General features: G+C 32.0%; 1 protein-coding gene across 5 annotated transcripts in view; it reads left to right on the top strand.

Moving 5' to 3' along the window:
- LOC108689879 (probable phosphoserine aminotransferase) overlaps nucleotides 1-13,620 on the top strand; it is a 160,112-nt gene extending 146,492 nt beyond the window's left edge. For 2 of the 5 annotated variants that reach the window (XM_018196831.1, XM_018196833.1), the window contains one exon: nucleotides 13,399-13,620. In XM_018196831.1, coding sequence (XP_018052320.1) covers nucleotides 13,399-13,516 — 118 coding nt within the window. In that variant the 3' untranslated portion in view covers nucleotides 13,517-13,620. Of the gene's footprint in view, nucleotides 1-2,798; nucleotides 2,899-13,398 lie in introns of those variants that run through there. The other 3 variants (XM_018196832.1, XM_018196834.1, XM_018196835.1) reach the window with 3 other exon arrangements.
- The last annotated feature ends 1,274 nt before the right edge of the window (nucleotides 13,621-14,894 follow it).

The following is a 14,894-nucleotide window of genomic DNA, read 5'->3' as shown; positions in this document are numbered from 1 at the left end:
CATAAGTATTTGAGAGCATTCGATGAGCCTCAGCCGCAGATTTCTTCATATTGAAGCAAAAAATTAAAACCTCCCGCAAATGATGAGAATTTGGCTCGTAAACTGACATTTTCAATCGAGAATAACTTTATGATGCAGACACAAATCGACTAATGTTTCTATGGGGTTATGTTGACAGATGCCCAAGTTTATTGACGTCTATGATCTATTTATTTCGACCACCACTTACCGCCAAAGCCATCTATAGGAAAACGGCGGAAGCAAAGTTGTACACCTAATATTATATATATATATATATATATATATAGAGTATTATATATGTATAGTAGCGCATAGAGTCATACTTTATATGCGAAATGCGAAGTGATTTCATTCCCCCTTCCTTCCTACTTGGGGACGCACCGAAAGAGGCTCCCACTCCACCTTTCTCCCTCCTGCGTGGGGACGCACGATTTTCACTCGAAGTGACTCTCATTCCATTTCCCCCCCTGTCTAGGGGCACATGATTTTCCACGCGAAGCGGGTTTTTTTTTAATGAGATACAAGATTTGCATGGAAGTCGTGCGCCCCTAAGCAAAAGGAAGATGGGACGAGAGTTCATGTAAAAATCATGCGCTCTTAAACAGAAAGAAGAAAGTGAAGTGAAAAATCGCTTCGCGTAAAAGTGCAATCTTAGCAGTGCAATCTAAGCAGGAGAGGAAATGAGATGGAAATCGCTTTACGTGGATACGTAGTATGCTCCCAAAAGGTGCATTCGGAAATCCTATTCCGAGTAAAAATGTTACCAACCGCCGTTCGAAAATTGATTCGAGTCTTGCAAAATTGACATATCACTTGAGAAATATCGAGTAAAGTTACTAGATCGTACTCTAGAATAGCTTTTTGAACCTCCCCTTTTCTATATATTTAATTACATTTGAATTTAGAAAGAAAAATATTAAAAAGAAACCGATTTCTGCCTAGAAAGTGAAATAAATAAAAAGAATAGCTGTTACTGTAGAAAATAATATTTTATTTCGGCAAACTGTAGACATTGTTACCATAAAATCTTACTCTACGTTTAGAAAATCGTTGAACATAGTGCTACTGACTTGTTGAGTTTACTCTACCCTATTTTACCCTACGAGTTTTCCAAACGCACCCTACGCATACAACACGTTGAAAAAATGTTGCTGAGATATTGTAATGTGAATGTTGAAGTTTTAATGTTTTATCAATGTATTTATATTGATTCTTCCACATTGATTATTAATGTTGCTGCAACATTGAAACAATATTGAATAAATTATATTAGGTGTACAACTTTGCTTCCGCCGTTTTCCTATAGATGGTTTTCCTTTAGTGGTAAGTGGTGGTCGAAATAAATAGATCATAGACGTCATACAATAAACTTGGGCATCTGTCAACATAACCTCATAGAAACATTAGTCGATTTGTATCTGCATCATAAAGTTATTCTCGATTGAAAATGTCAGTTTACGAGCCAAATTCTCGTCATTTGCGGGAGGTTTTAATTTTTTGCTTCAATATGAAGAAATCTGCGGCTGAGGCTCATCGAATGCTCTCAAATACTTATGGTGAGGCCGCTATTAGTGAAAGAACGTGTCATGAGTGGTTTCAACGCTTCAAGAACGGTGATTTTGACGTCCAAGGTCATGCTCTGTATTTGATGGGACCAGCTCGGCGTAGTGTATTATGAACTGTTAAAACCGATTGAAACAATCACAGGCGATCGGTATCGAACGCAATTGATGCGTTTGAGCCGAGCATTGAAAGACAAACGGCCGCAAAACAACGAGAGACACGATAAAGTGATTTTGCAGCATGACAATGTTCGACTCCATGTTGCGAAAGTGGTCAAGACATACTTGGAAACGTTGAAATGGGAAGTCCTACCCACCTGCCGTATTCTCCAGACGTTGCTCCCTCTGACTATCACTTATTTCGATCAATGGCACACGGCCTGGCTGACCAGCACTTCCGGTCTTATGAAGAAGTAAAAAATTGGATCGATTCGTGGATAACTTCAAAAGATGACCAGTTTTTTCGACGCGGGATTCGTACGCTACCCGAAAGATGGGAGAAAGTAGTGGCCAGCGATGGACAATATATACTTTGAATCATAAATGTATAACCAATTTTTTACAATAAAGCCTCGAATTTCGGAAAAAAAACGGCGGAAGCAAAGTTGTACACCTAATACTTATGATAAACGAATAATGGAGATTTATTAAGTTTTTTCTGACTCTTAGCCTTTTATCTCGTTGTCGGATTAAAAAGTAATTTGATATGAGTTTTAGTTGTTAATGGAAACTTCCAAAGCTTCATTTAAACGTTACTGTTTGAGATAAGTAACTTGATTTAGTTTTATTAATATTGACAAGTTGTTAATTTGTAATATTGATCGTAATATTAAAATCAGATTCTATTGTAGTAGTTGGGAACCTAATAGTGACTCACTTTTGATGAAAGGATCAATGAATTTAAGAAATGTATCATTACTGAGGATGGTTCCAAAGAGAACCGAAATATTTAATAAAGAAGATTAAACATTATGGAAATTAATTTTTGTGGATTTTAATCTCTTGCACTTACATTGGTCTTGACTCTATTGTAATTGATTTAAATTTATTGTTTATTTTTGTTTTTAAGATTGTGAGTCTGTTAATATTTTGATATTTAAATTTTTATAATATGCAGGAGATATCATTGGTATAAGAGGTACGAATAATGATATTTGTATATGCCGTACTAATCTCTTAAAGAATGTAAACAATCATCTTTCCTCCTCTGCTTAGAGACGAAGGAGTAGAAGTCGCTTCACGTAGAAGTTTTGCATCCCGAAACAAGGAAGGAGGTGATGAAAGTTGCTTCGCGTGAAAGTCGCATGCTATGACTGTAATATGAAACTTCAATTTATTATATCTTCTAAACTAATGCTATTCCCCACTTTATTCTTGTAGAAAATCATTCAGAACACTTCCCCCTACAACACATCGAAAGGACATTAAAATCGATGAGATATTATCTGAAATAAATATTTACCTTTTAAAGTTATATTATCTAGAATTAAATTATTTAATTCTAAATTAACATGCAATTTGAAGGCTGAGTAAAGTAGATTTAGTTAGCCTATATGTACGTTAAAATCATTTCCGAATTCCGAATATTTTTATAAATTCACTTATCATGAGTGTTTAAAAAATGTGAAGATAGAAATAAAATTCTTGAAATAAATCAATGCAGTATTCAAATTTATATAAAATAATAGATTATTTGTACCAACGCTGAATGTCAATTACTATAAAAAGGAAAGAAGAGACACAGTAATGTATTGGCGCTAATACAAGCACAGTGAATGTGTTCCTTTACGTGAGACCGCGAGTTCCACAAGATTATCAGCTCTCAATAACGACTAAATCAAATTCTACGTACACTCAATCGATAACTTTTACTTTAATCCTTATGTTATTACCCGGGTATCTGGGTGCCCATTTAGCAAATAATTTTCTGTAATTGAAATAACTTTCTGTAAATTAAAAAAATCCGGCCAGATTCCCATTAGTTCAACGATTTCGAAGAGATTGATTAAAAAATTTTTTTATCTTCAAAAAAACAATTATTACGCGTCCAAACTCAAATTTTACTACTTTTCTTATTACCCAGGACACCCGGATATCCACACATTTTCAATAGGAAACATCAGAGTATGTAAATTATAAATTACTAGACTGTTAATTTATTAAAAGAAGAACATTTTATTAAGGACAAATATTTAATGCATTAGTACGTAAGAAAAAATATTTAATTAATTTTTATTCTTCATTTATTGATTCTTGTTAGATAATAAACAGTTTTTGCAGAATGTAAGACTTAGTAAGATCTACGGAATGCTCGTCACACACAATGTTTTCGCTTTGAAAACAGGATTTTCGACTTTTTTTCCGGCGCTTATGGGGTGCATATATATAACAGGATCCTAAGATTATTATATATAATTTTCCTTCCAGTCGAATCTCGTTGAGGTGGTGTATCTGTTGATACTGTATTTAAGATGAAAGCAACGTTGGTGATTGACCTATTTAGCATGCTTTCTATAGCCAATCTTGACGATAGAGTTCAGATAACTTGTTGATTTATAATTCGATTTTCAATTACTGGAAAGCACAGTTCTTCTCCCAATTGTCTTAGAAAAATTCGTCGGTGGTCAGTTTTAAATTTGTGCATGTTGTTGTGCTCAAAATATATCGTATATGTAGCTGCAATATCGATAATATTATCAAAAAATGTCAAAAGTATGTCTTATCTTATAATCATATTTGTCCACCTTCTCCGCTGTATTTACAGACCATTTTATCCATGACATTGACACCAGATTTCGTTCTATTATAAAAATTAATTATTTCAGATTTTCTTTTCTCCAGATGTAGCATTACTATAATGCATAGAAGATAATAATATGACAGCTTTGTTCTTCTTAGATACATAAGAATACATGGTAACTTTTTTATGGTAGGCGAATAATGAAGAAAAGATTTCTCGAGATTTATTTTTTTTCATTTCTTCTGGAATGTTTTGTTATGTTTCAATGTCCCAACGACTGTAAGGTTTCAGAATAATAGATGTTTTTTAGGAAGAGTTGTGAAAAAATTAAAATCCAGCGTTATATTATGTTCTGAATTTTTGAAAAGAGCAGTTAATTCTTTGACAACCCGTTCTCCTTAATTTACTTTGCGGCCAATTACTGATTTACCAATATAAATGATTCCATTCAATGGATAAGAATTTTTTGCATCACAAATCCACTAGACTTTTATTCCGTACTTTGCAGGTTTAGCTGGAATGTATTGAGTGAAATGAGTTCTCCCTCTGTACGGATATAATTGTTCGATAGTTAAATTTTCTGTAGAAATTCATAAGATTTGCGTTAAGCATCGTTCAAATTTCACTAATTGATGCAGCTTTATCATTTTCTGAACGTTGTCGTGTATTGACATAATCGAAAAGGAGAAATCTCAAAATATTGCAAAATCTATTTAGCCCTATTATTGCACAATATAGCGGATACGAGGTATTTTTGAACAATACAAAAACATGATCGGATCTAGAACTATTGACGCCGCATGTAATTAAAATATGAATGCATAAAATTCCAAAATAGTTAAATCTTTTCATTTGAGTGGAGTTTTCATAGGATTTATTTCGTTAAAATTTTGATAAACAATTGTTGCTTTTTTGTTGATATGACGAACTATTATATCAGCTATTTTATAAATATTTGAAAGTATTGTAAATGGATAAAAGCCAAATGGATGGCTGTTGATCTGTGCACCACTCCGCTGTCTATAATACTGTGTGCTGGAGTTTGATGAATCAATGGTGGAGTTTTGCTACACTGAATTCCATCTCTAGCCTGATAGTGATCTGAAGAAGTAGATGACTGATTTTCATTATTCTCTTCATTGTCTTTTTGTTCATAACTTCTTCATGAACGTCCTCTTCTGCTTCATCTTGAACGTTCATTATCATCGTCGACTTCATTATCCGAATATTCGTCATTCGTTAGTTGTTCTGGCATTCAATATTCATCTTCACTATCAGAAAATGATAGATCGTTTTCTCCCAAAGTTGTATTCCAAATATTGCAGTAGATAGGTTTCGTTTTCAGCATTCAATCTGTAAAAACGATTTTTTAAAAATTGTTTCTGGAAGGTTTGATAATAAATCTACTCTCTAAAAGTGAATCAGTGTATTATCACTTCAGTGCAACACTTATAACTATAATATTAGCGAATATTTACTGTTTTTCAATAATAATATACTGATTCATTTTGAGAATTATGATTCATAACCTCAAAATTATAACCTTTAAATGTGAATCAGTATATTATTACTGAAAAACAGTAAATATTCACTAATGATTAAATCAGTTTAGTAGCATTATAAATAGCATTGAAGTCAGTGATATATACTGATTCACTTTTAGAAAGTATATTTACTGTTTAAGAAAATAGGATAATAGTAGAGATTCTAACCCACTATGTGTTAGTGCATATACGTATACGATGTGTGTGTGTGTGTGTGTGTGTGTGTGTGTGTGTGTGTGTGTGTGTGAGGGAGTCAGAGAGGGGGAAGCGTGTCACCGGGGTCTATGATAAAGCGAAGGATTTTTCCTTCTCTCTCTCACCAGTTGCATTCTCTCTTTAACCTATTGATCTCTCTCTCCTACCTATTGTGATGCAGTTTTCTCTCTTCCACCCGTTGAAGTTCTGTACTTATTATTTGCGTTCTCTCTTCCTCTCGCGCTCTCTTTTCTTCTTTCACACACGATTTTATTAAATAAAAATTTGGGTAATTATTAAGGAACCACTCTCCTGACTTTGACATATGTTGTCAAGGTCATGATCCTGAGTGATCTTGAACAAATTCTAACCGTCGCTCGTTGTTTGTTAAAAAATTATTGTATTAATAAAAAAAGTTCTTCAATAAAACCTAACTTTTGGACATGACTACGCTCCGATGAGACAAATTCTCTGTTCTAACAGCGCAAAATTTTCTTATATAATTTTTGTCTTTAGAGCCAGAAAATTGTATTTTTAAAGCAAAGAATTTGTTCTTTTAAAAGTATAGAATTTGCGTTTTAAAGGAAAAAAAATGTAATTTTAAAGCAAGAAAATTTATGTTTGTAAAGCAGGAAATATTTTATTAACGTACACATTTTCCATTCGTTTTATATGAACAGAAATTTAAATCTAACATTTCGCGAAGATAAACACTGTAACTGTAAATACAATTACATCGTTGTCGAAATTTCTATAACGACTGAAATATTGTTACAAATATAATTTCATTTATTGACATAATAGCTAAGGAATGTACAATATCTAAAAATATAAATACTGAATGAATCAAATAAACAAAAACATTTTGCAACATAACAAACACAAATTCTTTGTTTTAAAACTACATTTTTTTCCTTTAAACGCAAATTCTATGCTTTTAAAAAAACAAATTCTCTGCTTTAAAAATACAAATTCTCTGGCTCTAAAGACAAAAATTATATAAGAAAATATTTTGCGCTATTAGAACAGGGAATTTGTCTCATCGGAGCGTAGTCATGTCCAAAAGTTAGGTTTTATTGAAGAACTTTTCTTGTTAATAACTTTTTAATGAATGAGCGAAAATTTGTTCAAAGTCAGTCAGAATCGGAGACAATATATGTTAAGATCAATATGTTTATTACGATTTTTTTAATAATATAACTCAGCAATTATTTTAATTTAGCAATTGATGATATGTTTAATAATACAAACGACAAGCGTTCCTAATTATCGAATCATTATTAAAACTGTTATTGAGTAACTATCGAACATTTATTAAAATATATACATACTAATAATTATCATTATTGATAGATTCTTAATTATAGGGATAAGGGGGAGGGGAAGAAAATAAATGCATTTAAAAAATCTTATACTTTATTTTTTAAACTTGATATATTTTTTTCTGGCGTTGTGACCATTAGTTACATATTATAAATACATTCTATAACGAACAATTCTTATCATGTTTTCCATATCGTACAGTATTAGTAACATCTAGATTATGTAAAGAATCTATATCTTTGTAATCAGTCAATTCAGAGTCTCAATTGTCGAGTCGTTGCTATCGATTATACCAGCCAGCCATTCGCGTCCTTTAACGTATACAAGAGCCTTATTGTCGTCATTCTCTTCCGCACAAATTAGCAGCCATTGTAATTAGGTATTTCATGCTAATGACGATCATCATTCCATCTTCCCTTTGCAATTCATGGTGATAAGCACTCAATCAGGAAGCGCAATACTTTTCTGACTTTGTCAAAAAATTCCATGGCATGGGACACGTAAATATATAATGAGAGAAAATAGCTCCTTTTCTCAGCATCGCCATTTCCTTCACGACAAATTTCTTTCCAACGATAAATCATTGCAGATCCACAAATGTTGGTATAGTCATAATGAACGACTTTTTGAGACTGTGACCACAAAGGATTGGATTTTATCTCATATATTAAAAAGAGAGGGAAGTATTTTTTGATGATGATAATTTATGTAATCTTGTGTACATTTGACATTGGGTTATATTCAATCACGCGGTCGTGTATGATAAGGCAATAGGCGGTTGTATTCGCGAGTACATTCTCTTTGAATTCAAATTCTAATCATACATCCACGGTACCACTCTTGACGGATTCGTTTTGTCACAAGCAATCAATAGTTACTAGAGTAAAACCTTTCGAAAAGGAGTTGGAATGATGATTCATTTCTTTCATGAGGGATTTGATAGTAAGAATGGAAATGAAGTATGGAAATGAAAATACATATCATATAAAATAGCTTTGCGTTTGTCAAAGTGTAGGTTCAGATCATCATACGGATAAAATTCAGAGTTTAGATAAAATTTCACATTGGTTAATTTATAGGTGTCGAAATAAGTTTTATGCTGTTATGTATATTTTTTTTATCAATTTGTAGACCAAAGATATCATGATTTTTCCAGCTAAGTCGTAGTCTTGATGGCCCAGGAATACTTCGTTTGATTCGGCAATAGAAGGTACAATCTCACGGAAACTCATACTCAAATATCATCCACTCTCTAAAGCGCGCAACATAGATAGTTTATTAATTTCGTTTAACGCAACGTGAAGCATTCGCCACTCTACTTTGAATAATTCAAGCATCGGCTCTGTTGTTGGATTTCTCACTATGTAATTGTTACCGTTACGCGGTCGTATCAAAATTAATTCGTGACGAGCGTTAATTACCAAACGTTTGTAATCCTCAAAAGCGGTAAAAATTAAAGTATCCATCATCTGTCATTAGGCTTTTCGCGATATCACTAAAATCGATAAATCCAACATTTATGCAAACTATATACGATTTCATTAACAAGAAAACGTTACATAATCTTTCATAAGACTAGTTATTCCAATGTTTCTGCTGCGATCAATCTCTGCGATCTCTATATCATTGAATTCAAATCAAATTTTATCGAACATGAACGTTACACAATTATATCCAAGATTTAGTTGCTTTTGTATATTTTTTTCCTTTGAAATCAACCTTCGACGTAGAGAATGCTTTCACACGGTAACGTGTATAAATATTGCTGTTGTATCCTTATCTCATCGCTATGTCCAAATGTCGTGTTGATATACGTCGAATTGTACGTGTGAAATTATTTGACGATGCGATCAAAAATTGATTCGCCTCCAATATTAAATATATATAAAAATATCAACCATCTCAGATAATTCGTACAACAAAGCTCAATGATTGTAAAAATTTAACGTTCGATGCAGTGAGTTCTTTTCTACTGAACACTCGAATACTTTTGATCGCTGTCGTCTCTTTGGCAAAAATTATGTCCCCTATCTTTTTTGCCTGCTCGTTCAGAACAAGCATCTCACGTTATCGTTGTCGTTTCCATACATGCAATCTAATGATGATTTCTTCTTCACGAAAATCGAGCAATCATCTTGATCCACAACGCAAATCGTCAGATTTGTAATGCTCCGTACCATGATCAGATGGTAAATGATCTGTGTCGGTCATTCCGATATCTTATATCCTGGTGACACGTTCGATGAAAATTCATATGAACAGACTTATCGTTGCTATATGCGCCCGTCACGTTGTTCAATGATATTTACAAATGATATTTACGTTGATGATATTATCGATCGTCCGATTCGTGCCACTGTTGCAGCTCCAGCACGCATTCGATGAAAATCCCAACAGCGATCCAATATTGTGAAGTTTGATGAAATTTACTCGATAAGCGCATTTGATCTCACTCTTCATTGTTATTGATGATGAATAATCAATGTATACTGGTACTGTTCATCCTCTTTGCGAAGCGTTCATCCTCTTCTCTCTCGCAACATCATTAGGATAAAATTGTAGAATTGCACATCTTAGACATTTGTTCATGTCACGTATTTTGTACGATCCTTCGGAAATGACAATTTCTTTCATCATCTTCGTCATCTTCGTCAAAGTAAAACTTACTCAATGAATTTACATTAGATATTGTATGGTAGGTTTCAAAGTTCATCAAATCGAGTTTATAATTGCCATCGCTCAAATCGGTCAGAAAGTAGCAAGCCACGAGGACACTACTCTTACCAGTGAGCGTAAATGTCACATGACATGTTTAAATGAATACTGAGTTGAAAGAGCAATGTCAATTCTTAAACTGATCTTAGACTGATATCAACCGTCTGTAAAAACTGTAGACACAGTTGTCCACAATTGCTTTGATCGTAATGTTGATAAGGCATGCGATTATACTCGATTTGCGTTACGTCCAAATATCGCATCAATTCCTTCGGTTGAAAATTGCCAAAATTATCAAAGTAAACAACATAATTTTCCCGCTACGCCACCCAATGAGTACCTAGTCCATCAGCATTATTCAAAATTGCTAGTTGTTGCAGTTGCACGTTAGTAGTTACCCTTCGGCATTTTTGGAAACTGTTTAACGATTTTTTTTAAAATCTTTTTTATTATTTTATGTTGGGATTCCTCATTCACGCTTATATAGAGCGAGATAAACTCCATTATCTTCCATGATGCGTTTCAAATCTTCCAACTGACGTTGCGCGGCTTTATTATCGTTTATACACAGTTTTCGCGATTCCTGCCGCGCCGCTGATCAACGAGCTGAAGATTCCCAATAGCAGTATAATAGGTAAGATGTCTCCGCGTTTTGCTACCGATAATATTTGTTTAATTTTTCGTCGGCTTTTTCTTCTTCGTTTTCATGCCATACCAATTTTCGTTTTGGCTTTTATAGTCGCAAACAGCTGTGGCAGCCACTCTCTCTCCAAAAGTCGAATCTTTCTTTGTGATAATCTGTTTTCGCGCTTCTTCAGCGAGTATTTTGTTAGCTATATATCGTTAGCTATTAGATGTACAACTTTGCTTCCGCCATTTTCCTATAAATGGCTTTAGCGGTAAGTGGTGGTCGAAATAAATAGATCATAGACGTCATACAATAAACTTGGGCATCTGTCAACATAACCCCATAGAAACATTAGTCGATTTGTATCTGCATCATAAAGTTATTCTCGATTGAAAATGTCAGTTTACGAGCCAAATTCTCGTCATTTGCGGGAGGTTTTAATTTTTTGCTTCAATATGAAGAAATCTGAGGCTCATCGAATGCTCTCAAATACTTATGATGAGGCCGCTATTAGTGAAAGAACGTGTCATGACTGATTTCAACGCTTCAAGAACGATAATTTTGACGTCCAAGGTCATGCTCTGTATTTGATGGGACCAGCTCGGCGTAGTGTATTATGAACTGTTAAAACCGATTGAAACAATCACAGGCGATCGGTATCGAACGCAATTGATGCGTTTGAGCCGAGCATTGAAAGACAAACGGCCGCAATACAACGAGAGACACGATAAAGTGATTTGCAGCATGACAATGCTCGACCCCATGTTGCGAAAGTGGTCAAGACATACTTGGAAACGTTGAAATGGGAAGTCCTACCCACCTGCCGTATTCTCCAGACGTTGCTCCCTCTGACTATCACTTGTTTCGATCAATGGCACACGGCCTGGCTGACCAGCACTTCCGGTCTTATGAAGAAGTAAAAAATTGGATCGATTCGTGGATAGCCTCAAAAGATGACCACTTTTTTCGACGCGGGATTCGTACGCTACCTGAAAGATGGGAGAAAGTAGTGGCCAGCGATGGACAATACTTTGAATCATAAATGTATAACCAATTTTTTACAATAAAGCCTTGAATTTCGGAAAAAAACGGAAGCGAAGTTGTATAACTAATACTATACATATATAATAATAACAAAAATGATGAGAAAACATTTTGAAAATTTTTGTTTTTAAAGCAGGAATCTATTTTAAAGCAATGAATTTTTTTCTGCAATATATAGAAAAGAGACGTTATTTTTTAAAACTATTTTTGTACTTAATAACTTTTTAACAAATGGCTACTGCCGGCTAAAACTTGTTGGAGGTTACTCAAGGTCATGACTTTGACTACTATATCAAGGTCAAGATCATAGGCGAGGTTTAACCTTTCGCAATAATTACCCTGTTTTTTAAAGTTAATCAGAAATCATCCCCTTATAGCAAGAAGGTTCTATGTTTAAAATGTTGACATTATCCTATTTAAAATTATTTAATTCATTTCAATATGATGGCAAGAAGTAACAAATTTGTCAGTAGATTTATTAATATCAGAAGATTTTTTTATTTTTGTAATTCATTGCCTTTTCGTTTGTTCAACGCAAATCGCTTCACAGTCTTGGCAGCTAATGTTATACACATCACATTTATTCATTTTTAAGAGATCTTTTTCCTGTTTTTATGAAAGTATTAAGCGAATTTATTGATTTATATATCAGATGAAAACCAAAATTACAATTTTAAATTTCTCTGAGACAAACGTAAACGTATGAAATCATGAAATAATTTCTTGGAACAACATTGTTTGACTTACGTCTATGGAATCACTTTTAAGAGTTATCCTTGAATGAATGAGCTATCCTTTTTATTTAATTATAATAATTGAAGATAAAATATTATTTATTTGATCCATATTTCTCTTTGTTTGATTTCGAGGTATAAATTTTATATTTTTTGAGATAAAAAATACGTATTCAGTTCAGAGATATAGCGTGACAAAATTGCAGGGTTTCACATATCTGATTAGGCCGAGAAAGTAACCAAAAATAAGTTCGGTTTTCTAAGATTAATCTTTGGCATCGACCTTAACTCTAATTAGTTTTGAATTTATTGTTTGTGTTTATTTTTATTTATTATTTTTATAAGAAATTTAATTTAACTATATCTCCTAAATTAATGCTGTTCCCTACTTAATTCTTGTGTGGACATTGTCCCCTATAACATCTAAAAGACTGAAAGATTGAAATTAGTGAAGCGTCGCCTAAAAAAACATTAAAAATTCTTTTAAAATTCTTTTTGTCTGAAAAATGTGAGACTTTTTGTTACGTATACATTTTATACAACATGGCTGAGGACGACTTAAAAAGCTAAAATATCTGATCATTTTAATTGTATATTATTTTAAATTTGGTTACAAACAATTGTAACTTGCGTTTACAGTGCTTTCATTCTTATAGTAAATACAATAAATATGTATAATAAAATATTTTTAAATTTTTTTATATTATAAATGTTAATCTATTAGTTATTTAAACGATATGTTCATTAAATATATTTTGCAAAAAGTTAAAAAGATTTGATATATTATTTTTATATTTTAGATTTATATTTTATATTTTAGATAGTGTATTTTAAATTATTATTTTATACTGTATAATAAAAAAATTAAGTAATGATATAATTCTTTTTACAGATCAGTGGGTGGAATACGCGCATCTTTATATAATGCAATCACGGAAGAAGAAGCGGAAACATTGGCCAACTATATGAAGTGGTTTTACGACAAACATTGCAAAAAAGTTGAAAAATAATTGAAAATTGACAAAAATTTAAAAATATCTTGAACTTATTATTAAGAAGTGTTATTTGTATGCATTTGCATTGAATTTTTAAATATATTTTTCATATATAAAGCGTATTGGATTTGTCTACATATTCTCATTACTTTCAAAATTTTGTTTAATATTAGTGTTTTATTAATATTAAGATTTTCTTCAGAGCATGATGTAAAAATAAAATATAATTTTTTTTTAAATCGGAACTAATTTGACATTTATCTACTACAGTTTCTGGAATAAACAAAGAATATTCATTGAAATAAATGAAAAATATTGAGATGTAATTTGTTTTCTAGCTTTTGTAAACTTTTCATCAATAAAAACATTTTATTTTAAAATGTTCTTGTATTCATTCTTTCACGCCTTTTCGAAGATTTTTCATATTATAGGGTAACTTCTGTATATATGTATCTATCAAAAATTTAATTTATTAAGTAATATTATTATATTTAAAATAAACGAAATATCAGTAAAAACTTTGTTCTGTCTACTAAATAAAAAATATTAGAGATTTCAAATATTTATTTTCTGTATTAAGAAATGAAAATTTTGAAATCCTTGCGTTTTTGTTGTATATCCCATAAGGGGGAAGAGGAGAGTATGTAAAGCATGAAAAATTTACAAATAATGCATATAAATAAGACATAAAATGATACAATAATTTATAAAATGTGTTTATAAAATTTTATTAAGGAATAAGAATGATAAATGTATAGTATCAAGTAATAAATAATAATTACAATCTTACATATACATATTATACATATATTACACTATAAGTATTATGAGGTATTATAGTAATGTTACAAGATACATATTTCATGTAATGCGTTTATTGCATATAGTGCACTGAATTCAATCTGCGCATTTTGTATGCTTTGGGCATAAATCCCGCTAAAAATGCCAAACAGGGATGTATAAGGCAAACTATAATAAATAAAGAATAAATAACGAAAGCAAAGCACTTGTATTTTGCTATACATGTTTTACTATTCTATTACATGTATGCATCACAAATTAAATCTTTTACACGCTCTACAGTAATAATTTTATGTAGATTATAATTTATGATGACGCTACTCATTACAATGATATCGATTCAATTCACAATAATTTCATTAATATAACAGTAAAAAGCTGAAATCATAACTTAATACTATTATATAACATAATATTATATAACATAAAGGCATTGGAACAAAATTATGGGAAAATTATCCCCTCTCCTTCTATTTTTTTTACTTCTACGGTGTAAATCCTAGCACGGCGTATTTGCTGGAGTTACCTTATTTAAGTTGTAAGCCAATTTCATTTATTTTGTATCACAAGATATATTAAATTCAATTTTTAT

This window comes from Atta colombica, unplaced genomic scaffold, assembly GCF_001594045.1.
Source record: "Atta colombica isolate Treedump-2 unplaced genomic scaffold, Acol1.0 scaffold28, whole genome shotgun sequence".
Taxonomy (NCBI): Eukaryota; Metazoa; Arthropoda; class Insecta; order Hymenoptera; family Formicidae; genus Atta; species Atta colombica.
This window is presented reverse-complemented; position numbering and strand designations above follow the sequence as displayed.